This window comes from Talpa occidentalis, unplaced genomic scaffold (genome assembly GCF_014898055.3).
Source record: "Talpa occidentalis isolate TD23 unplaced genomic scaffold, MPIMG_talOcc4v2.1 talOcc4.11, whole genome shotgun sequence".
Taxonomy (NCBI): domain Eukaryota; kingdom Metazoa; phylum Chordata; class Mammalia; order Eulipotyphla; family Talpidae; genus Talpa; species Talpa occidentalis.
The window spans coordinates 25,685,803-25,711,422 of record NW_023601104.1 but is presented as its reverse complement, the minus strand read 5'-3'; the positions used below and the strand labels follow the sequence as shown (position 1 = coordinate 25,711,422).

Sequence of the window (25,620 nt, the reverse complement as noted above, 5' to 3'; positions counted from 1 at the left end):
TCCGGCGCGCCGGCGTGGTGTCACTTCCAGGTACCGCGAACACTTCCGGGTCGCCGGCGCGGCCCTGCGGTTTCTGTGGCGGCCGAAGCGGTGGTCCGGGAAGTGGGCACCTCCTGCCGGGCTCCGGGCGACTGCTGTCCGCTCCGCGGCGGGAAGCTCCTTCCTCAAAGGTGCCGGGTGAACCGGGCTCGCCCTCCCTGCCCTCAGGGCTGGGGCCGCGGTCGGTTGGGTCTCTTTCGAGGGCGGGGCGGAGGGGGCCCTGCCCCCGGGTGTCGGCCCGTTACCCACTCGGCTGGCGCGGCGGCCCCGCGGCGGTACCCGGGGGGGAGACGCGGGAGGCGGCGGGAGCCTTGCGCGGGCGGACGGGCTTGCGGGAGGGCTCAGCCCAGCCGGGTGCGTGTCTTAAAAGCTCCGCGCTGGTTGCTTGGTTTTTGCCGAATATCGGGGCAGCGCTCCCTTCAGTGTCCCACTCCCGCGCCGCTGGCGGGGTGTGAAGTCTGCGCCCGAAGTGTGTTTCCGTGAGCTCCACTGAGGCGCGACTTCAAGCTGGTTGGGTTGATCTAGAACTAGGGCTTCTGCCCTCGTTTAATTTTCGAAACTGCAAAACGTACTAAGTTTATGTAGCTGGTGATAAATTCCAAAGAGTTGAACATTTCACAAGGAAGTTTTAAGAATGTAAACATTACTAAAGCACGTCGACGATGTTTAAATAGCATAGCTGTTTTCTTGATAACTCAGACTTTCGTTAAATGGGCATGACACAAGATTCTTTGCTGCTCCTGGCACTTTTCGTTTCGCTTTTTAACCTCCCGCTCGACTCACACATTTTGCTTGTTTACTGATGATTTTCGTTCGTCATTGATCAATTTGTTTGGCTCCTATTATGTGTTGGGTGCTGTTTGTTCTAGATAATTGGTTTGCCAAAGTCCCTGCCTTCACTGAGCTTACCTTTTTTTTAAGGACGCAGAAAAGAACATAAGTAAATTATATAACGTGTTAGAAAGTGCTCAAATTAATCAAACAGCAAGCTGAGATTAATTGAGGTTTTCTGAGTGGCGGTGTGCGTTGATATTTTAAATATGAGGCTGCTTTAGCCCTACAAGGTGCTATGCTTGAAGGAATTAAGAGGACTTGTAGGTATCTGGGGGCAGAGTATTTCTGGTCGAAAGAACAGCCTGTGCAAAAACTTCCATAGGCAGGTATGTCTGTCCTATTCAGAGAATAACAGGGACGCTGGTGTGATTGGTGTGCCGGTGAGAAGGGTGAGAGCAAGGGGGCAGTGAATGGTGGTAAGGTTGGAGATTTAACAGTAGCCAGGTTATTGTAAGGACTCAATAGAAATCAAGCCTTTGTGGTTTTGAACAGAAAAGGGGCGTGTTCTAACCTATGTTTAAAAGCTCACTTGACTGCCCATTTGGGTCAGAGTGTAGGTGGCATTGTGGAAGCAGGGATATTAGTTAGGAAACTATTTCAATAATCCAAATGACAGGCGATAGCGGCACAGATCAGAGTGGTAGCCATGGAAATTGTGAGAATTGGTTGGATTCCGAATGCACCCAGAAGGTAGAGTTTACAGGATTTGCTTTGGATTGGATGTGGAGGTGAGATGAAGGGGAAGATAACGCAAAGGTTTATTTTGCCTAATCCATGGAAGTTACTTCAACTAAGTTACTTCAACTAAGATGGGAAAGAACAATTAATGATGTTATGTAAGCAATTGGATTTAGAAGTGTTCGGGGAAGAAGTATGCAAGTATATGAATTTGGAAATCATCAGCAGTGCCATTCGAAGCTATGAGATTGAATGTTATCACTAAGGAGTAAGCGTAGATGGAGGAAAGCAGCGGAGGATCAAAGATGGTGGCTTATGACATTGTTTTGAAAGAAAAGGATCAACCAATAAATGATGTGGAGAAGGATGAACTAGGGATTTTAAGAGAAAAATCCAAAAAGTGTGATGTCCCAGAAGCTAATTCAAGATCCTTCATCAAGTAGGAGGGAGTAATCACCTGTTTCAAATACTTAAGTCTCATTGAGGAAGGGACTCAACAGTGCCATCTAATTTCATTGTAGTGCTGGAGGCAAAAACCTGTGAAGAGTGAACTTTTTAAAATTTTTATAAATATCCATATTTTATATTGTTGTTCCTCTCAGGTGTAATCCCCATAGAATTCCCACCACTGAATCAACCATGAAGAGTGAATTTTTAAGAGAAAAGGGGAGAAAAGGAATGGGATAGTGAGTTCAGACTACTCTTAGGAATTTTGCTGCAACAAAGAACAGAAAATAGCTGGCAAGGAAAGTGGGTCTTTTCTTAAAGATGGTAGAACTAGCCACCCATTCGCTGGTGGAAATGATGCACAAAGATGGGAAATTTAAAGGTAAGGAGAGAGGGAATAACTAGGAATAGTATCTTTTAGTATACTATTGGAGATAATACAGATAGAAAGTTTTGGCTACAGTGACCGGCAGGGAGGCTGAGTATATGTGATAGATATTGTTAGGTGATTAGATGTAGAAGTGTTGAAATTTAGAATCTGGAAGTTTTCGTTGCTTCAGTTTCCTCAATAAAATAGGAAACTTTGTAGCACACTGAAATACAGTAATAATAGTTGATATGTAAAATATATTTGACATGTAACAGTATTTTGACATACCACCAAGTTAGTTATTCACTAACAAGTACATATTGAAAAGTACAACATGCTAGACATTTTTCTAGATGGTAAATACATAATGGAGCAAAAGTATCTTTATGAATCATTTTAGCGGATGGAAACAAAATAAGCAAGTATGTGTCAGCTTCAATTAATGGTATGAATGAAAATAAGGTGTAAGAGGAAGGGAGGGAGTTTTTTTTAATGGGTTGGTAACAATACTCTTTGGAGATAGGATTCAGCTATTTGGGGGGTTTGAATAAACGAGAGAGATGGTTTGACTTAAGTTTTAAAAAGCATAGTATGTCTGCTCTGGGGACGGGGTGGGGTAGGCAAGGATAGAAATAAGGAGACTACCTTTTTTAAAAAAAAAGATTTCATTTATGCATGCAAGAGCTGGGGCACAGGCCAGAGGGGTGGGGGGGTGAGAGGACTCAACAGAGACAGAGTGGGGACCAGAACAGGCAGACTGGCTGAAATACACTGCTTGAGGGGAGCAGCGGGTGAGGCAGGAGAGGTCTGCTATGCCATGTGGGTTGCTCCCTGGCCAGGGATCGAACTCGTGCTGCAGTGGCTGCAGATAGCTTCATAGGTTGCATCTTTTTTTTTTTTAATAATAAATTTTATTTTTATATTCCCCATACAATTGCAACCCCCCCACTCTGATCCCAGTCCCTCCCCTCCCGCGCCCCACCCCCTCAAAAGTGTCTCTGTTTCATAGTTTTTTGTTGATTTTGATTTTCACTTATAGTTATTCATTTTCCTGGTCCCTTATTTAAGTTTTCTAGATTCCTGCTATGAGTGAGACCATCCGGTATTTTTCTTTTTCTTTTTGGCTTATTTCGCTGAGCATGATCCCTTCCAGCGCCATCCATGTTGCTGCAAATTGCATGTGTTTATCTTTTTTGAATGCTGAGTAATATTCCATGGTGTATATGTACCACATCTTCTTGACCCAGTCATCTATTTTTGGGCATTTGGGCTGTTTCCAAAGCTTAGCTATTGTAAATAGTGCTGCTATAAACATACGGGTGCAGGTGTTCTTTGGAATTGATGTTTCTGTGTCCTTTGGGTAAATACATAGGTTGCATCTTAACCCTTTGCACCACCAGGGAGGCCCAGGGAAACTACTTAATGGGTTGTCATAGTAATCTCAGTGACAGGTGATGAATGCTGCCTTTTAGTGCTAGCAGTGGTGGTGGTAAAAGTTGTAGGATTCTGGCAATAGTTTAGAAGGAAGAGCTGATAGGAATAACTGGCAGATTAGATGTAAAGTAAAAAAGTTAATACTGAGTATAAGGTTTTTAAGCTACCTTATTGGAAGATGAGATTTAACTGTTTAATGAGGTGGGCAAATTGAGGGCAGAACAGGTTTGAAGGGATAGTATCAGGAATTTGGTTTCCAACAAATTTGAGCTACCTACTTAATATTTCCATCCATTGTCAAGGAGACAATTTTATATATGACTATATGGAAGGAAGTCAGAACTGAACATATAAATTGGTAAGTCCTCAGCATAATGTATTTAAAGCCATAAGCCTGGATGAAGTAACTAGACTAAAGCATATAAAGAGAAGACATGAGAAGCCTTAGGTACGCAAGTACTTAGAAGTCAAGTTGTTGAGGAGGAAACCAACAAAGGAAAACCAGAAATACAGTAGTATCCAGGGAAGTGGAAGGAAACACTGAGGGTAAGATCCCAAAAGCCAAAGAAAAGGTTTAAAAATGCAGACATGATCTCCTGTATCCAGTGCTCACGTGGTATGTAATAAAGACTGAATATTAACCATTATTTTGGCTGAATTTTACCTTATGACCACTCTTTGAATTTATCTCCTCTGTCCATCTCTAAACTGAAAGTGCCTTGAGATCAGGAATCTTATACCTGACATATAGTAGAAGCTTGGAAATATTTATCACATCTGCTACTGCCACCCTCTTTGAGCCCTCACCTTTCATCTCTTTCTAATAATGCTTTTAAGAACGTTCTTCATATTGCTGTCATTTATCTGACCTTCCCTCGCCGAGAATGTTTCAGGTGCTCCCCATTTGTACTGTAAATCCTTGACACCTCTCCTGATGGACCCAAGCAAGCCATGCATTTCATGGTTTTCAGCCTTATCTCCTACACCTCCAATTCATACTTACCTCATAATTCAGAACAATATAAAGTTCTCTCCACAGACCAGTCTAGCACGATTGCCCTCCTTTGCTTGATTAAAGTCTACCTTGAATAATCAGAAGCTTTTGTCAGCCAAACTCATGTAATCCACAGGCAGCCCCCATATAGAATGTGTCTCTATGATAGGTCTTGTTCTCAATTGAATTTAACTTATTTCTAGGCCTGTTGCCCTCTGCAGAATATAAATTCTGTAGTGTCAGGAGTGTATTTTTATTCATCTTCCTCTGCCTGCTACCTGTCACAGTGCTGTTTTCTGTTTGTATATAAACATCAATTTTAGCACAGGACAATGAAAGGGAAGGCGAGCAGAAGTGAACTGGCTTACAGTGAGTGGTAAGGCTAGCAAATGGCAGGTTCTGCACTAAGTCAAAAGGCAGACTTTTGGAAAAAATGGTAAAGATGTACTTTTTTTTTTTTTTTACATTTTTTTGGTTGTAAAAAAATGTTTTGGTTGTAAAAAAATAAATTCAATCTAAATGAATTTATTGATACAAAATGAAATGAATTTGTGACCCAGTATGTGGTCAGTCCTGGAGAATAACCTGTGTGCATTGAGCATTTGGGGAGTGCCGTGCCCTATTAAATTTATAAAGTCTAGCTCTTTAGGGTAATTGTGTCCTTATTTATTTTTTTGTTTCATTGATCTGTCCATTGGTGAGAGTGGGGTGTTGAAGTTTCCAACTACCTATGTAATTTCTCCAATGAATGTTTTCAAATTCGAAAGGAATTGATGTATTTTGGTACTTTGTTCAGTGAGTATATATTGATGAGTTTTGTATGTTTACCTGTTTTATTGTTTCCTTAATCATCATATAGTATTCATTCCGGTTTCTTGTCACCTTTTAAGCTGACAAGAGTCTATTTTATCTGATGAAAGTATGACTGCCCTTGCCTTCTTTGACAGCCATTTGCTTGTAGAATTGTTTTCAATCCCTTTCAGTCTGTCTTCATCCTTAGAACTTAGGTGTTTCCTGGAGGCAGCAACAGATTGAATTCTGTTTCCTAATCCAACTAAATTTATTCTTGTCTTTAATTGGTGAGTTCAGTTCATTGACACTTAGTGATTATTGATAAATGAAGGTCTGCTACTGCCATTTTGTCCTAAGTGTTGTACTTCTGTTTAATTGCTTGTTCAGTTCTTTGTGTTTTTTCCACCTCTGATTGAAATACTAAAGCTCCTTTTAAATCTATCTTGGTGGTGGGAGGCTAGTGATTGCAAAGTCACTCTGTTTGCCTGAGAAGGCCTTTATTTCTCCCTCATACCTGAAGGAGAGCTTTGCAGGATAGAGGACACTTGGCTGGAAGTTTTTACTTTGGAGTCTTTTAATCCCTTCTTCCGCACAGTCTTTTTTCAAATAAGTCTGACGTTAGCCTAATTGAGGTTCCTTTATAGGTTCTCTGTTTTTTTTCCTCCTCATCAGCTTCATTATTTTTTGTCTTCAACTCTGTTAAGTTTTATTATGATATGTCTTGCTGTAAGTCTCCTTTTGTATAGATAGCTTGGTGCTCTTTTAGCTTCCTGTATTTGTATGTTCAGGTACTTCAAGTTAGAGAAGTTTTCTTCCATCATTTCTATAAATAATTTTTTCAGTTCATTCTCTCCTCTTCTAGGATGCCTATGAATCTTATATTTCCTTTCTTCACGGTGTCAGATAATTATTGGTGTTCTTTTTTTGTCTTTCATTTTTTTCCCCCTTTGAATCTCTGTTTTTGTTTTTTGTTGGTTTATTCTATTTCCTTGGCTTTCCCTGCACATTTTTGTGTCCACTGACTTTTCCATATTCTGCAATTCCATTATTTTCTTATTTGAAGTCTCAACATTGTTCTACTGCTCATTGATTGTGTTTCTCATAACATTCATTTGCTTTTCTGAGTTTTCTTGCTTATCTCAGTTGTTTTTCTGAGTTTTCTTTTTTTTTTTTAAAGTTTTTTTTTTATATAGAGGCATGTTTTATTTATTTATTTGTTTGTTTTGTTTATACAAGCACTGGGTACAGTCAGAAGCGCGGGAGGGTGCAAGAATTCTCCAGAGAAAGAGCGGGGAGCAGAGCAGGCAGAAGGACCGAAGTACACTGCTGAGGGGAGCAGTGGGCGGCAGGAGAGGTCTGCGCGCCATGTGGGACCCTCCTCTGGTGGCCGGGGAGCAGCCGGGGATCGAACCGGCGCTGCAGAGGCTGCGGGCAGCTTCACAACCCAGCGCTCAACCGCTGCGCCACCAGGGAGGCCCTTTCTGAGTTTTCTTTGTATTGTTCAATTTCTTTGATTTTCCTGATTATGGCAATTTTGAATTCTGTATCTAATTCTGTATCTGATACGACTAAAAGCTCTTCCATATCTGTGATTGGAGATTTGTGTACTCTGTGTGGTGTATTGTTCCCCTGAGGACTTACTTGGCCGATTCTATTTTTCTTTCTACCTATTGTTTTCTTTCGGTTTGCTCAGTAGTTGGAACTTAGTGTGTGGATCCTTCTCGGTGTTCTGGGTGTTTAGTTGGTGTTGGGCACAGCTCCTGGGGCCTTATGGGATCTAGGGTAGTGCTGGGCCTCCTGGTCAGCTGGGAGAGCACATGCTCGAGAGGGCATGTCACTGGGACCTCACCCCACCCCAGAATGTAAGCTCTGGGCTTGGTTCAGTGTCCTGGTTGGCTGGGAGGGCTATGGGGGGCCTCATCCCATCCTGAAGCAGCAGCAGCTCCAGACTTGGTTCCAGTTACTATCTCTTACTATTTTTTTTAAATTGTAGTCTTTTTATTATTATTTAAATAAAGCTTTTCCTGGTTTTGGAGGGGAGGGGCAGTTCACCATTTGCTTGACTGTCTTACAGTCTTCAAGACTATGATTTTCTTAGTTGGTAAGATTTTTTTTTTAAGATTTATTTATTTATGCATACACAAACTGGGGAACAGGCCAGAGGTGTGGGGGGTGAGAGGCTTCACCAGAGACTGAGTGGGGAAGGGAACAGGCAGACTGAAATACACTGCTGGGGGGAGCAGCTGGAGCGACAGTAGAGGTCTGCCGCGCCATGTGGGACCCTTGCAGGCCGGCCGGGATCAAACCCGCGCCGCAGAGGCTGTGGACAGCTTCACAGCGCTCTGCTTAACCGCCTGCGCCACCAGGGAGGCCCTGGTAAGATGGTTTCTGGCTTTGTTTTGAAATCAACTCAACAACTCTACATCTTTTGACTGTTAAATTCAGGCTGTTTCCATTTAAAGTGATTTTTGAGACTTGAGTGCTCACTGCAGTTTGGTATCTTTTTTGTGGATTTCTTTAGTTTTATGTTGATTTCTTAAAGTCTTTCATGTTTTGTCCAGGTTTTATTTCAGTTTTCTTAAGTATTATCCCAGTAAATTTTTAGTTTTCTACTCCAGTTAGTTCTAGATGGGCTATTTTTGTAACAAATGAGAGGATCTGTTTTCTGAATCATTCTGATGGGCCACATTGTTACTCTTTGCCTTCTCCATGTTAAATGGTTTTAGGTGTCTGTTAACTCTGTATTGTTTTGTTGCTTTATAATAATGTCAAGATTTTTTTTCATGTAGGGCTTGGTGTTGATAAATTCCTTTAGTTTTTGGCTTCCAGTGAAGCTTCTTACTCTTCTGTCGTGAATGTTAATCTTGCTGGGTAAAGGATTTGGAGGTTTGGGGTTTATTTTTTTTCTTTAAGTGCTTTAAATATCTCCTGCCAATCCATTTGTACTTGTAATGTTTCTACTGGAAAGTTTGCTAACAGTATGACTGGCTTTCTCTTATAGATTACTTTTTTCTCCCAATATTTTTAATATTCTGAACTTGTTAATTTTCAACAGCTTTGTTTTGTTTCTTGTTGTATGTCTGTCTGGTGTTATTTTGTTTGGAACTCTTTGGGCCTGATGGATCACAGCGTCTGATTCATTTCCCAGGTTGAGATGATTTACACTACTTAATTGTTTAAAATAAAAAAAAATTAATGAATTGCCATAATTTTGCATCCTTGTTAATTTTTTCACTTATTTAAATGTTCTACGTCTTTTTTCCTTCATTTTCTGGGACACCCCTCCCCCCATGACTCAAATGCTGTTTCTCTTTTTTAAGTTTTTCCAAAGGACTCAGAGTATTTTCATTTTTTTGTAATGTTCTATTGTTTCACTTGTGTTCCCCAACATTGTTTTCAAGCTCATTAATTCTCTCCCTGCTTCTGTTTGTCTACTGTTGAAGCCTTTAATTGTATTTTTTTTATTTCAGTTATAGTGTTTCTTAGCTCCATTATCTCTAATTTTAGCTGCTTTTTATTTATCTTTATTTTTTTGCTGTTTTGTATTCTCCATCATTTTATTTATTTTGAGTTCCATAAGCATTGTTATGTTACCTTGAGACGCAAATAACCTCGGTTATTTTGCTCCAGCATTTATTGTGGCAAATTCTGTCTCATTTTTATAATTTTAATGCATTATGTGTTACAGATAGAATTTCATACTGTTGCCTTTGCATCCCTTTCTGCTGATCTGTTGCTACTAATATGTGATGTGGTGATCCATTTCTCCCTTGGGAGTACTGGGGCTTTATTCTACTCTAGTCTAGCTGTGAGTATATGGAGGAGGTGAGCCCAGCATATTCACTCAGTGGCCATCTTGCCAGACTCCATCATGTGATTTTTATCCTTTGTTGATGTAATAGATCATTTGAACAGTATTACATTAACTGATTTGCATATGTTGAACTATCCTTGCATCCCTAAAATAAATCCCACTTGGTCATGATATTTGAGTCTCTTAATGGTAGCATCAAATTTGATTTGCCAGGATTTTTTGAGAATTTTTACATCAATGTTCATCAAAAATATCTTTGTGTGCGTGCACATGCATGTGCATGTTGTATGCATGCATGCCTGTGCTGTCCTTGTCTGATCATGAGTCAGTAATGCTTCATACAATATGTATGGGAGTGTTCACTGTTCAGTTTTTTTTTGGAAGATATTTAGATAGGTATTAGGTACTGTCCTTGAAAGTTTGATAGAATTCACTGGTGAAACCATCTGATCTTGGATTTTTGTTCTTTGGGAGACTTTTAATAATCATTTTTAATTTCTGTAGTTGTTGTTAGTCTGTTCAGTTCAAATGATCTAATTCTTCCTAATTAGTTGTGGAAGGTTGTATGACCCTCAGAATTTGTGGATTTCTCCTACACTGTCCAATTTGTTTGCATAAAGATGTTCATTTTAGTCTCTTATGATCCTTTTTATTGTGGTATGTGTTGTAACTTCTTTCATTTCTGTTTTTTGGGTTTGTTTTTTTTAATACAAGTGCTGCGGTATAGGCCAGATGCACTGGAGGGTGAGAGGATTTACCAGCGACAGAGCAGGGAACAGAACAGGCAGACTGATGAAATACACTGCTGAGGGGAGCAGCTGGTGAGACAGGAGAGGTCTGCCACGCCATGTAGGATTCTCGCCGGCCGGGATCAAACCCGCGCTGCGGAGGCTGGAACAGCTTCACAGTGCGGCACTCAACTGCCTGCACCACCAGGGAGGCCCCATTTCTGGTTCTTTTTATTAGTGTTCTTTTTCTTAGTGAGCCTTTGCAAAGGTTTATCTGTTTTGTTTTGTTTTGTTTGTTTTTTTCAAGGAACTAACTCTTGCTTTCAGTGATCTTTGGTATTGTCTTTTTGATTTGTTAATTTCCTCTCCTATTTTTATTTCCTTCCTTTAAACTTTTGGTTTTGTTTATCCTAACTCCTTTAGATGTGTGGTTAGGTTATATATTTGAGATCTTTCTTATTAATCAATACAGGCATATGTAACTATGAATGTCTCTCATAATGCCACCTTTGCTGCACCCTGTTCGTTCTGATAGTGTCTCTCCATTTTCATGTGAGTCCATGTGGTTTTTTATTTCTCTGATTTACTTGTTGACCACTTGTTCTGAGCTATGTTTAGTTTGCACTTTTTAGATTACCAGTTTTCATTTTGTGGTTGATTTCTAGCTGCATGCCACCATGATCAGAAAAGATGCATGATAGTATAACAGGGTGGTCCCCAGGAAAGGGCGAGGTTCCAGGTTTCCTGCCCCACCCAAAAGGAGGGTGGAGCTGAGCAGGGAGAGAAGAAGCTGCAGAGGAGACTGGGGAAGGAAGGAAGCAGGATGGAGCCAGGAGACCTGGAGGAGACACATGAAGAAACTGCGCTTGCCTTTTGGTCGTGGACTGGGTGACGCAGACGTGGGTGAGAGACCCGTGGGGAGGTGACAGTGACGGTTTTTGTCTTGATGTTGATTTTGCTCTTTTCCTTCCAGACTTATCTGGTTGTTTCTGAACCTTTTCTGTGGGTCTCCACTGGAAGATGCCTTAGACTTGGGGCAGGCTTTGGGGCCTTGTTCTGGGCCGATCCCATTTGGATGGACTTTTACCCACGAGGGGAAGGCTAACTTTGGGTGCTTGATTTAGAAACTAGACTCTTTGCCTTTCCTGTATTGTTTCCTAATTGTATTAAAGTCCCTTCCCATTAAAGTCTCATATGTTTTGTGTTGATGCGGCGGGTGGCAGAACCGGTTTAGAGCAGGCAGGTTTGGGGGGTCTGGAGTGCCCCTCTCCCTGCCCTGTAACAAATAGGACTTCAGTCATCATGTGTTTATTGATACTTATTTTATGTCCTACATGATACATCCTTTAGACTTTTCCATGTGCACTTGACAATAATGTGTGTTTCTTTTAGGATGGACTATTTATTATATGTATGTTAAATCCATCTAATTTATTATGTCATGTAAGGCCATTATTTTTTTGTTAACCTACCAGCTGGATGATTTATCCACTGATGTAAGTGGGCTATTAAAATTGTGCACTTTTGTTTTGCCATCAGACTCTACCTTCAGTCAGTTATTGTATTAAAAGCTTAGGTGGTTGTGTGTTGGATACGTAATTATTAGTTACAGTTGTGTCTTCTCCACGGTTGACAAGAATGGTCATTACATGATATCCATCTTGGTTACTGCTTTTTTGCTGACAGTCTAACTTATCTGATGGGCGTACAGCAGCTCCTGCCTTCCTCATTATCAGTTTGATACACTTATTCTAGCGGTCCACTTTGAGGTTATATATGGTTTTCTTTAGAATTAATGTCGGTTTCTTGAAAACAGTGTAAATTGGTCCTTTTTTTTAAATCCATCCAACCACTTTATTTCTATTGATGAGTTCAGTCCATTCACATGAAGGGTAATTACTGATATATCGGACTTCATTGCTGCCTTTTTATCTTTAGTGTCCTGTTTGTATATTTCTGTTGTTTCTTTTCCATGTGTTTCCATCTGCCTTTTCATTTGTGTCTGTTTTCCATATTAATTCTGTTCTTCATCTCTGCTGTGTGTGTCTTCTCCAGATTTTTTAGTGCTTACATTAACGTGAGGATTTTGTGTCCCAACATTTGTGTGTGTGTGTGTGTGTGTGTGTGTACTGGTTTCAACTAGTCATTAGCCTAGACAGATTCTTTTTCATATTTTCTTTTCTCATTATTCCTGTCTGTGCTTCTGATTCTGTTTTTCTACATATCAGCCATTCTCAAGGTTTTGTGTACTTTTCTTTTTTCTTTTCACGTTGAACTCCTTTCAACATTTCTTCTAGGACAGGTCTGTTGGTTGTGAAGTGCATTAGCGTTTGTGTGGGAAAACCTGTATTTCTCCATGGTATTTTAACAATAACTTTGCAAGGTATTCTTGAATGGTAATTTTTATCTTTTAGGTTTTTTAAATTTTTTTTAGATAAATTTTTTACATCATTGTTCGTATGGGGGGGGTGTAACACTCCCCCACCCCCTTCAAGTGTTATTACCATAGTGCACCCACCGCCAAAGTACACGTGGTCCACCGCCTCATTCTGTCTTGCCCCCGCCCCACCTTTTTCTTAATACTGTCTTCCCACCCAGCTCTGGACTCCGCAGCTCTATCATCAGTTTTCCAGGATCAGTTTTTAAATCTGACTATCTTTTCCTTTGGTTAGTTTCTCTATATTCCACTTATATGTGACACCATCTAGTATTTGACTCTCTTCTGACTTACTTCGTTTGTCATAATTGCTTTTCCAGCTCCATTTGTGTTGCCATGATAGCGTGAGTTTGTTGTCTTTGCTCCCTGAGTGGTGCTCCACTGTGTCTAAGTGCCACGTCATCTTGAGCCATCCTCCCTTTGGGGGCATTTAGATTGTTTCCATATTTTGGCTGTTGTAAATGATGGTGCTGCCAACATGGGTGTGCAAGGTTGCCCTTGGAATTGGTGTTTTTGTGTTCTTTGGGTAGATACCTAGGAATGTGATTGTTGGGTCATACAGGAGATGCATTTTTCATCTTCTAAGGAACTTCCGTACTGTTTTAAAGGACTGAAGCCCTCCAGCAGTGTGAGTGTTCCTCTTCCTCCACGGCATTTGTTATTTCTGGTTTGTTTTGTTTTGTTTTAAATAATAAATTTTATTTTTATATTCCCCATACAATTGCAACCCCCCCATTCTGACCCCAATCCCTCCCCTCCCGCCCCCCACCCCCCAAAAAGTGTCTCTGGTTCATAGTTTTTTGTTGATTTTCTTTCTGAATGGGTCGGTCTCAGGATAGTGAGGGCGTATCTTCTTGTGGTTTTGATTTGCATTTCTCTAACAAGTGATAATGAACATTTTTTCATGTGTCTGTTGGCCCTCTGTTTATCTTCCTTGGAGAAGTGTCTGTTAAGCACTTTTGACCACTTTTTTTTGACTGGGTTCTTTCTTTTTTGTTGAGTCGTAGGATTTTTTTTTTTTTTTTTTTTGTAGATCTTTGCTGTGAGCCCCTTATGAGATGCATGGTGTGCAAAAGTTTCCTCTCACTCACTAGGGTGTCTTCATTTTTAATTATGGTTTCTTTTGCTATGCAAAAATTTTGTAGTTTGATGTAGTTCCAATTGTTTAAATTCTCTTTTGCTTTCCTTGCTGTTGGGGATGAATTCACAAAGACATCACTGCAAGGCATTTTAGTTATGTTTTCTCTGTATTCTAAGGTTTCAGGTTTTACCTCAAAATCTTACCCATTTTGAATTGTATTTTGTGCATGGTGTGAGATAGTGGTCCGTCTGTCCAGGGAGCTGGAACAAAAACAGAGACACAGACCAATGGAATAGAACTGAGACGCCAGAAATCCTCATGTGGACAGACAGTAAATGTTTGACAAAGGAGCCAAGGGTATGTACGCTTGAGCGCTGAGCCCCTGGCCGTTCAGTGGTGCCGGGGAAACTGGACAGTCACACATTCCCACCACAGTGGATGAAAGTACCCCTGTCACCACAACCTTGCCAACACTTTTAAATTCTATTTTTTTTTTATAGGGACCATTCTCACAGGAGTTAGGTGGTATCTCACTGTGGTTGTAATGTGATTTCCCTTACAATCCGTGATGCTGAGCATTTTTTCATATGTGTGTAGGCCGGCTGAGTGCCTTTCTTTTCATTGCCTCCACCAAGCCACCTATGCCCATTCCCCATGTGCCTCTCTGCCCCGTCTCTTCCACCCTTTCCCTGTTCCCTCTGCTAACCCTTCTTTTTCGCCAAGTTCAAATTTTTATTTCTTCTGTTGTTTGCATTTTTTTTTTTTTTTTGGTGTTTTTACTCAGATGAGTGAAAATATCTGCTGTCTTTCACTCTGTGGCTGATTTCACTCAACATAATCACCTCAAGGGCTGTCCCATTTTGTGCCAAGTGCCACCACTTCATCTTCCTTCACGCCTGTGTAATACTCCATTACTCCACAGTTTATAAGGGAGAGCAGGATTCCAGCTTCTGTAGTCCACATGTCGTGGGTGGGTGTTTATGGTTGGGTCTTAAATTTGGGAAGGTCTGTTCTTTCTTTCAGTGAGCTCTGTTCCCTGCTCCCTCTCTGCTTGGCTACCCATTAACTTTGTTTTCTTTTCTCATGGAGGTGATGTTTTTGATGGCATTTCATTTTTCTTAAATCCTAATTCTCTTTCCTGCTCCATTTGAGCCGTTACATTTTCATCTTCAATTTCACAATTCTTTCCTCAGAGATCCAGGCTGCTTGCTACGCCTTCCCTGGCCGTCATTGCGTTCTGTACACTCAACAGCTCTCTTTGGAATTTTTTTTTTTAACAGCAGCAGTCACTCTTGCGCCTGCATTTCCTTTCTTATGTCATTATTATTTTGTCCTGTTTCAGAATGCATTTTATGTATTTGATTTTCTTCGTGATAGTTTACATTCACTCAAACTCCCCAATTCTGTGGCTAAAGTCTGATTTCTGACCATGTATCATTCTCTTTCCTTCTGCTCTAATTCATAAACTTCCTAGGTATCTGATTGTCTTCTTCTCTTTTCCCAGCAGGTGGTACTGTAGCTCAAATTTTGGGATTCTCTTGTTTATTAGTTTTGTTTCTTTTTCCAGATAGTATTTTTTTTTTAAGATTTATTTATTTATACATGCACTGGGTACAGTCAGAAGCGCGGGAGGGTGAGAGAATTCACCAGAGCCAGAGCGGGAAGCAGAGCAGGCAGAAGGACCGAAGTACACTGCTGAGGGGAGCAGCGGGCGGCAGGAGAGGTCTGCTCGCCATGTGGGACCCTCCTCTGGTGGCCGGGGAGCAGCCGGGGATCGAACCGGCGCAGCTTTGCAACCCAGCGCTCAACCGCTGCGCCACCAGAGAGGCCCCTCTTGTTAGCTTTTGTGTGGCGAGGAAGGGGGCGACAGGAAGTAAGTTCCTTCGGCCTCTCCTCTGGGGAGTGAGGGAGGCCACCTTAGGCATAAAGACCCGGAACGGCCCTTCTCCTGTGACTGGACTCGTTCCCCACCTGAGCACAGAGCCTGTGTGTCCCGTTCCCATCTCCAGGCCCAGCCCTCGGGACTCTGCTTTAGCTCCGTTCTCAGCTTCCTTCAGTCCCCGGGGGAGGGGTGGGGGGAGGGGGCTCCCGGCTCGGGTCTAGCAGCTGCCTGGGCACGCCTGGCCCTCCCCCTGCCTGGTTTGCCGATGAGCTGGGCCATAGCTCACTGCAGCTCTGACTCCCCTCCGCTCCGTCACCTGCACCAGCGCTTTCCACCCGCCTTCACCACTGCAGGGGCGCGGTCGGGCTGGCACCCTCTCACACATGGAGCTGATTCTAGTTGTGCTACGAGGGGAGAGTTTCCTGCAACTGCTTATTCCGCCACATCTGTGATGTCAGAAGGATGTTCTCTTTAATAAATTATTTCTATTTTCGTACGACGGACTATAAATATATTAATGAAAAATAGAAAATAATCTTTACTCTTAGTAATGATTCCTATAGTTCTAGAATTAAAGAATTCTGATGGCGTATGTTAGACTTTATCAGGTAGTCTGCATTACATACACACTTAATACTTCCCTATTAAATTTTTAGGACCTCAATGCAAGCCTGAATAAGGAAAACAATTTCTTCGTCCTACATCATGGCGTATCAGTTATACAGAAATACCACTTTGGGTAACAGTCTTCAGGAGAGCCTTGATGAATTGATACAGGTGGGAGACTAAAAAAATTGATTTTTATTGAGAAGTTTCTATAATAATTCTTGTTAAGTCCCCTTTTTTGGGCAAAAAGATATAAAGTTGATTATCTTAGACTCTGACCAATATTTACATGAACACTCTCAAGTTCCTGTGCATTAGGCCACCCAGACTTCAGGACACAATGTATGATGATGGGATGATAAAATTTTGTTCAACATAAAAATTGAAAATTTTCTTCTCATAGTATAAGCCAGGCACATTTTATGTATCTTTACATTAATTCTGCACAAGAGATTAGAATTTTGAATTATATATTTTAGGAGAATTAAATGTTTATATACTCTCTTGTTTAAGAACTTATTAAATATTTCCAATTTTTTGTTCTATGAAATTGGAGATTCATAGATTTCTTAAGCTTTATTATTGATCCTGTGTTTTGTTCTAGTGTTGTAACATCAGTGGATGTTTTAAATTTTTATCAAAATAGCACAAGAAAATACTGTCATGCTTTGCCTCTTACTTGTTGGGAAAATCAGGCATTCTAGTTTATGGGCTCTGGTTAGTGAGTTATATTTTAGATGGTTTATTTTTTTATCTTTAACATTCTTGTGTAAGAGGATTTATGACCTTACTTTTTCTCAGTCTCAACAGATCACCCCCCAACTTGCCCTTCAAGTTCTACTTCAGTTTGATAAGGCTATAAATTCAGCTTTGGCTCAGAGGGTCAGGAACAGAGTCAACTTCAGGGTAAGGATATTTTCTTCAATCTACAAAATTGCACCAAATGTCATTGAAAGTGTTTTAGGACACCTACAAATTTTGCAACTTGTTTTTTGAATAACATAATTATGTGTTTAAGTTACACAAAACAATCTACGTAACAGTAGTTTTTAGATTTTTATTCCATTGTTTCACAAATCAACTTACCTATGTTTGACTACCTTTCCCTAAAGTTACTGAGAATTCAAACACCTGAAACATCTTCAGGATTGAAGGTAAATGCTGGCATAATCCCTAGGGTTCAGTTATGGTTTCCAAACTTTCACCCATTTCAGGGAAATAGTTACTTCTAGAAACTTTATGTTCCCCTCCCATCTGCTTTTATATATCATGCCTTATCAAGACCTGAACTAGCAGTAAATAATGGTCTGTTCTTGTTACGTGGTCTCATTTAGAGGCATTCATTATACTGTGAACACAAACCCCAAAGTGAATATGGCATTGTGAAAGAATCATACCACATTGTGACATTCACAGCATCAGATTGCTTACAATATTTGGGTATTATCAACTAATATACTTGTTAGAAGGCATCACCATAAAGAAGAAATTGGAAGGTTAAAATATATGGAAATCAATGTAGGTAAAGAACATGGATTAATTGTACATTAACAGATACTCAGTGTTTTTTGTGTTATCACAAATGACACAAAAACCTCAAAAGAAAAATATTTATTCAACAGACATTTCAGTGTTTTACATACAAGGCCCCAATTAGCAGTCTTATTTCACATATCTGAAATTCATCTGGAGTAAAAAGTTTATCGGTGAATTCTTGATTCTTAGAACATTAGTTTGCTTTTGTTTGTATAAAACCATGTGTTGAAATCTGATCCTTTAATTGTTCAGCTAAAATGGAACATAATTTGACAATTGCATTTTTTTGCATAGCGCCTCGTAAGTTTTTCTACTTTTCAAAAGCTATACTTACTTTTGGCCAGATTTTTTTTTATTCTTGCTATTTCCCATTACTTATCCTTCTTTATTACAGCAAACTTGATCAGTTTTAAGTCCCAGAATGTTTACAAATAATTTTTGCCAAACTAAGCAAAGTTAAGTGAGGCAAAAAAATACAATGGTAATAGATGTAATTTTCAAAGCCGTTATTACCACACCGCATTTATGTATTCATTTATAATTTAAATTTATATCTAGAATAACATGTAACTTAGATCATATAGTAGAGCTAAAGTTGGTAACTATATGTTGTTTTTTAACTAATAAATTTCAACATAAATTAACAAGACCTTGGAACTTAATGAGAAAATACAGATTGAACTAATATGTGTAACTAGTCTTTTAAAAAGCCATTGTACATTTTTGAGAGCTGTGATTACTTTAATACTTGCTTACTGTTTGAAGTTTAACAGTCAGGAAAGAGTTCTTCTAAACTTTTTTGGATGTTCTTTTTACTACCATTTGGCCAAATGACTGAAAATCAGTTACTTTACCAAAGCCAGATATTACCATAAGAAGGAACTTTTGGAATACAACATAAAAAACAAATCTAAAATTTTGTTCTTTGTCACTAGTGGCTAAATTCAAACTGAAAAATAAAAAAGGTTATTTACTATTAAGGGTTCACCAATAAAGTCTAAAATGATAGATATGAAGCAAATACATTTATACTATAGTAGAATTTCAAAATATTTTTGAAAGTGAATATTCACACACTAGCCATTAATCCCAATGACATGCATTGTTCAAATTTACACAACTGCTTCTACCCATTAGATCATACTCACTCACAGGATCATTGATTACACATAAATTTAAGGATGTCAGTTTATAAGGAGATCGGCCTTATAAAGACCCAGATTTTATCCAAGGAGATGTCATTTTTAAAAAATATTTTGACATTTATGACTGCCCTTTTTTAATGCATTAATCTCACCATTCCACTAAAACTTCTCTTGCCAAGTTTGTTAAACCTGATGCATAATTTGTGATATTTCTGATTAGTTCCTTTGGAAACCTGTAGTTCCCTAATTTTTCCTTCTGTTCTGAGGTGCCTCTGTCCCTCCACCACCTCATCCAATTAGTTGTCAAGTCCTGCTAGTAACACCTTTTAAAACCTTCACTAGCAGACCCCTTGCTGCTACTATTGCAGAGCCACTTTCACCCCTGGGGTTCAGTCCTCTAAGAGGAAAATAAACTTACTCATTAGAAGAATGTTGCATAGGACCATCATGTAGTCTTAATCGCGCATACAGTAATTTATCGTAACTAAGTCACAGGATACATAATACGTTGTCTTTAAAAAATATTTAAGTAAATAGTCAAATGTACTTTCATAATTTAGCCACATGGGGGTAGCAGGAACACAGGTTTAAATTTTCATTCAGCCCTCTTCAGACACTAACCAGTTTGTTAGGGTTTAAATAAAGGGGAGGGGGATTCTATGGTATGTTAAATAATCGTGCTCTTAAGAATTATGTATTGATAGCTGACTTCTCTTAAATGGCTTTGGGGGGAAAAGATTTCTCACGGTGTGTCTAAATGTTTTGTTTTCAAGGGCTCTCTAAATACATACAGATTCTGCGATAATGTGTGGACTTTTGTATTGAATGATGTTGAATTCAGAGAGGTGACAGAGCTGATTAAAGTGGATAAAGTGAAAATTGTAGCCTGTGATGGTAAAAGTAAGTGTTCACCTCATTACTGTGAAAGCAAAAAACTACTTGAAATCTTGTTTTTCTAAGTCTTTAGACACTCTTCATTTGAAATTAAGGTGGGGGGGATAAAATTGGCCAATTATTCATTCCAAGGGAGAGACAGATCTCAAAAACAATACTGACTTTAAGTGTAAGCATTCCATATCAGTTGTAAATCTGCGGTCTCGCTCAGACTTTTAAGAGTGACTTAGAATATTTTATTGGGTTGTCGGAAAAACAAAATGTCATCACTTTTCCGACATCCCAGTAATTAACCATAAGACCTTATCACCCTTACATCTGGGCAAGTATATTTTTCACAACAGACTTAGAATCTTGTTTTTAAAACATTTAAGGACCTGAACAATGACACATCTTGGCTGCCTGTTCCACGATGTTATTTCCTTTGTGCTAATTGTCGCTTAAACATAGACTTTATGATCTGACCCGTGTTTAAGGCAGCTGGCTAGTCCTAATAGTAGATAAAGCTTGTCATTGTCCAAGGGGAGGTCTGAAAAGCAAGAGGAAAATACATTTACTTTGGGATTTCTGCATATGTGTTTTCAAACCCAGTTTACTCACTAAAAAAAGAGGAGCTAAAACCTATCATTTATAAAAGCATCTGGAGACAAATTTCTTTCGTATAGCCCCTTACTGTAAAAGAAAACATACCTAATACGCATATATATATACACATCTGCAAAGATGTCATTGACTATTCATTTAAACCTGATTTTTCATGACTATTAGGACTTTTTTCTAAAAAAGCCTTTTCCAGATAGACGTCAAAAGGTACATGAAACTAGTCAACTTTTAAGCAGAGGCGGCCTTTTAATTGGTCATCAAATACTACCCTCTTTGTCATTATAGTTCCTGGATCACAAAATGATAGTATTTCAGACAACTCTTTCATATTTTTCTTATAATGTAGACTAATAGCATCCTTCTAAGAGGCATCCTTAAAGATCCTTTAGCTCTTTAAGACTTTAGTTCACTATATAGAATTTGAACATTTGCTCATTTTCATGGATTAGAGGTTAACAATATAGACCACTACTGTTCAGCAAAACTTTTTTACTGATACAAATGTTCCAGTTGTACTTTCCAATAATTACATACGACTATTAGCATTGAAATATGCTAACTAACATGTCGCTACCAATAGGCTACCATATTTTATAGCACAGACTGGCAATTTTGATCACTTGACACCATGGTAAGAACCAAAAAGCCAGTAAAGAAAGCCTCTGAGCAAACAATGTAAAAAGCCTTCATGTAAACATGTATTTCTAGCAAGTTCTCAGAGTGTATTACTCGTGTGAAGATACTGAATTTTAATAATCAGATATCAGCCAAATATTTCTCTTGGTATAACTATGGAAATGTGTCTTTTTACCTCTGCCTTTAAATATAATTTAAGGCATTTCTGTGGTCAGCTTACCTGTTCTTCCCCATTCTTCAAAACATCTCCATTAGTTCCTGTTATCTTTTTAAATTAGTCTTAAAATATTTACATTTAAAATTACATTGCTACTTGAATTTACTTTTTCTCTTCTGTTTCCTAGATACTGGCTCCAATACTACAGAATGAACAGGAAAAAAGCTTTTTTTATGCCATCTTCTGTTAGTATGCATCACTTTTTGAAGAGAAGCACAGAAGAGACTTTATTTATTCTAGCATTGCAGAAATGACTACACTGTGCTATACTATCAGAGAATTCCAGTAGAAAGAAGCTTATAACTCTGTAACCTCTCATATAACCTTTATTATACAGCATGGAGAAATAGAATTTTTTTTAATAACAAATCAATTGTTGCCTTCCTAAGAACATTCTTTAATAAATTCATTTTAAAACGCAATGTGAGCAGTAACTGGTAGAGCTATATAAATCCTAGTAAATACATTCATTTGAATTAAACCAGCTTAGTTTTTACCAGTTGTAACTTTAGCTAATGAAAGCATCAGCAGGGCCAAGCCAAATTCTGGATTGGAATTTTTACAAACCCAACAGGTAATCATAGATGTCAAAACCAAGACAAGCTTTAGACAGCTTCCCATAATAAAAACAAAACTATAAAACTACATGACATACAAATGATTTATTGAGATGACCATGTTAGTCCAGTGTTGTACCTCTTACCAGTTCCTGCACTTTAAGTAAAAAATCCTCCTAAATGATAAATGAATGCCGTATGTCTCTGCCTGAAGGGAAAAGGCTTCCCTTCTAGGAATATATAATAAGACTGTAGCATTTCTAAGATAACACACAGAGAGAATGTCAAACATTAGGCAGTTGAGTAATTAGAATTTAGCAACTAACTGTAGATGAACGTGGACCAGCTATTTTTTAAATTAAGGACCTGGCCCTGTTCACTAGTAAGAATAGTCTCTTGACAGTCCCTTCCTGTGGTCAAACGCAATTCAACCCTATTTTAATGGGTTGAAGCTACCATATAACACATGAAAAATCACTTTTCCTGTCTGCTGAGGTTGGCAGTAAACTTCAGTGAAATATTCATAAACCTATTAAAATGTCAAATAGTTCTTTATACTGGACATAATCCCCCACTTCATTGTAGAAGCATGTTCTAGAGTATCATTTTTATGCAGGCAATGCTCAAGTCTGATCTATGTAGCAGTATAATGAGACTTCTGTTTGTAAGATAATTGCCAGCATTGCTTACCTTCATTTTATTGGTGAGACCAAGTTCTTCTATAAAACCCTCAGCAACCCTGGAAGAATTCTGTTCCCTTTATTACATACTAAGAAATAGAAACTTAACCTCTTTAACTTACCAAAGGTTACACAGTTCAATTTTTTTCTTATTAGTCAAGGTCAAGGCCTTTTTACATCAGCAGCTCAGTATAATGGTGAGACATGTTCATAGCATAAATTTAACAAGGGTCATAGAAATTTCTGTTTCTAACAGAAGAAATTATGGCTTAAACTGTTTCCCGATAATGTTACTGAGATCTTAAAGAAGTATTAAACTGAGTTGTATACTATTTAGGAATTTAAAATCCTACAAATGATGTCAGTAGATTATGCTCACAAAAGGTAAAGAAGCTGCACATCATCCCTCAGTGATGAGTCTCTAACAAGATAGACTTAACTGCCTTGACTTAATTAGAGTAATGACAGGCCATTTTCTAAGTGCGCCTGCACTCGCCACAGCGTGGCCATGTGGTCCTCCACTAGTCACAGAAACCTTTGACCCTTGCAGCCCATTCTGTGTAGTGTGTTCGATTCCCCATCTTCCCTACTCACCATCACGTCGGCTGTTGCCCTTAAATTTGAGAAGCAAGTCAGAGCTAAGATTTCCCTTTTGTCATCGCTTGTGCTCTTTCCTCCGCCATGCCTTCCCTTTCAAAATCATCTTACCCATCCTTCAAAAACAAGCCCAGTTGCATGTGAGCGTAGCCCCTATTGACTGCGTCTGATCTTTTACAAATGAGTCAGCCAGTTGTCCGATTGAGAACCCAAATGATCAAAAGCCATGCAGGCCACTAAGATTTTTTTTTTACCTCAATGAGTCATGAAAAAACAGCAGGAAGAATGTGGGCCAGTTCCAGTATTCATTGAGGTCATCTGGGTAACTGGTATGGAATGTTAGTCGTTTACGGATTACATTCTGTCAGTCAAAACCAATTTTGTATTTAAATTAGGCACCATCTACACCTCTGCTTGGTCTGGGCCTGAGTCCTAGCCTGGCATTTCCTTCATCAGATCTGATTACTTACGTATCCATCCCGTGACTGACACTTGCTTGTGGAGCAGATGTTCTTCCCACAGTGGGACGCGGATGGTACTGGAAGAACAGAACAGGGTCATGGAGATCACACCACTTTGTGCTCTCCCGCCTGACCACAGGCTCCACTGATAACCTTACTTCCCTGCTTATGGGGAAGAAAAAAAAATCCATTAACTCTTCTACAGTACTTAGCAGTGAGAGCTACACTTTATGTTATCATATAGTCAGTCCTCTCTAGATGCCTGAGAAAATGCTATTTTAACCCTTTGCACTCCGAACCATTTTATGATATTTTGATTTAATTTCTTGTGCCATTTCAAGATAAAACTTCAGGGAAACATGCATGTCTCAAAAAGTTGCGTTGAAATAACCTCAATTCCCCATAATCACAAATAAATTGCAATGTCCCCTGAGAGGGGACATCCGAGTGATATGCTAGAATTCCGATGTCCCCTGAGAGGGGACAGCGGAGTGCAAAGGGTTAATACCCAAAGAGTCAACAAAAAAGAGCCTCTGGGCTTAACACCAAACAGGTTATTGTTTGCTTACTTACTATAATTGATCTTTAGCTAATTTGGGGAGGAGAGAAAGGCGAATATTTTATCCCTTGGTAGACACCAAAGAATCTTAGTGTTTTGCCTTCAGTTTTCAGTGGTCATAATTAAATTTCTATGAAGTAGAATTTTGACTTTTTTAAATATGCACATAAATTTAAATATTACACCATATATCTCGATTGGGTAAACATTTATTTTCAGCCAAGTTATGAAACTTGGACTCAATAAAACGGTGCACTGTCAGGCAAAGTGGAAAACAGAACTGATATGGTCAAATGAGAGTATGTTACAGGATCCTTAACAGCAGGGCAGGGAATTTTTTATGGGGAATTTGTTATGGTAATTTTTTTTTTTTTTTTTATTTGTTTGTTTGTTCGTTTTTTTTTTTTGTTTCGTTTACACATGCACTGGGTACCGTCAGAAGCACGGGAGGGTGAGAGAATTCACCAGAGCCAGAGCGGGGAGCAGAACAGGCAGAAGGACCGAAGCACACTGCTGAGGGGAGCAGCGGGCGCCAGGAGAGGTCTGCGCGCCATGTGGGACCCTCCTCTGGTGGCCGGGGAGCAGCCGGGGATCGAACCGGTGCCGCAGAGGCTGCGGGCAGCTTCGCAACCCAGCGCTCAACCGCTGGGCCACCGGGGAGGCCCTGTTATGGTAATTTTTTAATGGTCATGATGAGGAGAGACACATGAAGCGACACTGAAATACATGCAGGCAAGACAAAGAGAATCCATGCAGGAGTTAAAAATTAGTTTGACCTAAAAGAGTAATTGTAGATGAGAGCACTCTGTATCTCGGAAATGCCATCAGAAAATCAACAAGAGCTTGGAATTCAGGTTATGATTAACATGGACTTACAAAGCTTACTGACCAGGATGCCACCATTTGGTCACCATAGAGTCACAGAAAAGCATTTCCAAGACCAAAAAGGTAATTAGGAAGAGTAAAATAAAATCCCACAAGCCACAAAATTAGAGTACATGGAAAATATGAGCTGTCCTTCATGGTATTGCCAGTTATTTAAGCATCTTTAAATATGTAAATAAGTCCCTACTACTGTTCACCTCAGAATGTGCTGTATGCAGTTGGTGAGTTGTCCAGTTGAGAATCCAGATGATCAAAATCCACGCACACTTGCTATGAAGATATTTTTGACCTCAAAAATTAATGAGAAGGGGATATGGATAAAATTGTGCTGATAGTTGTTAGAGTTCAGTAACAGATGAGATTCATCACACTCATATTTGATTATGTTTTAAAATTTCTCAAAAGGTTTTTAAGAAATCCACATCCTCTATGTGCAACATTTGGCCTAAAATGTTCTATTTGGGTTTTGTTTTCTCTGTCCACGTTACCTTAATATGGCGTGCAGCGCCCGTGTGGTAGTGTCACAGTTGTGGCTCTCCTGCACAATGACTCGCCAGCTCTTTATGGTGCCTTCCCAGATCTTCCAAAGGAAGATCTTTGTTTTGTCGATCCATTCTAAAAATCCTCCTAAATTTGGTAAACATTCATCAGGCTTCTTTTTTTTTTACATGCTATAGTAATAAGAGACTCCTTTTTTCTAATCCATAGGTATAC

The 25,620-nt window shown here is 39.4% G+C and overlaps 2 protein-coding genes across 17 annotated transcripts in view; one reads left to right on the top strand and one right to left on the bottom strand.

The window, feature by feature from the left end:
• The first annotated feature begins 42 nt into the window (after positions 1–42).
• GTF2A2 (general transcription factor IIA subunit 2) lies at positions 43–21,585 on the top strand. 2 transcript variants are annotated; one of them, XM_037502604.2, is made up of 5 exons: positions 43–170; positions 16,187–16,307; positions 16,938–17,042; positions 19,591–19,717; positions 21,295–21,585. In XM_037502604.2, exons 2-5 carry the CDS (start codon positions 16,236–16,238, stop codon positions 21,318–21,320), a joined length of 330 nt encoding a protein of 109 aa, XP_037358501.1. In that variant the 5' UTR covers positions 43–170; positions 16,187–16,235; the 3' UTR covers positions 21,321–21,585. The 2 variants fall into 2 exon arrangements, with proteins under 2 accessions (XP_037358501.1, XP_054543697.1); XM_054687722.1 differs by lacking the exon at positions 43–170 and adding an exon at positions 13,177–13,195.
• GCNT3 (glucosaminyl (N-acetyl) transferase 3, mucin type) overlaps positions 17,738–25,620 on the bottom strand; it is a 68,888-nt gene continuing 61,005 nt past the window's right edge. For 3 of the 15 annotated variants that reach the window (XR_008554434.1, XR_005123619.2, XR_008554427.1), the window contains exons 2-5: positions 25,395–25,533; positions 25,104–25,195; positions 23,472–23,624; positions 17,738–20,240 (exon numbers count right to left, since the gene is read on the bottom strand). The gene's annotated coding sequence lies outside the window, so the exon portion shown is untranslated. Of the gene's footprint in view, positions 20,241–23,471; positions 23,628–25,103; positions 25,196–25,394; positions 25,534–25,620 lie in introns of all 15 variants that reach the window. The other 12 variants (XR_008554435.1, XR_005123620.2, XR_005123613.2 and 9 more) reach the window with 8 other exon arrangements.

What these genes read in the sequence shown, in the direction of transcription:
- GTF2A2 (XM_037502604.2), top strand. Translation starts at nt 16,236, where the DNA reads ATGGCGTATCAGTTATACAGAAATACCACTTTGGGTAACAGTCTTCAG. An exon ending in GCCTTGATGAATTGATACAG is followed by an intron (nt 16,308 to 16,937) that starts GTGGGAGACTAA and finishes ACTTTTTCTCAG; the next exon opens with TCTCAACAGATCACCCCCCA. An exon ending in TGTAGCCTGTGATGGTAAAA is followed by an intron (nt 19,718 to 21,294) that starts GTAAGTGTTCAC and finishes TCTGTTTCCTAG; the next exon opens with ATACTGGCTCCAATACTACA.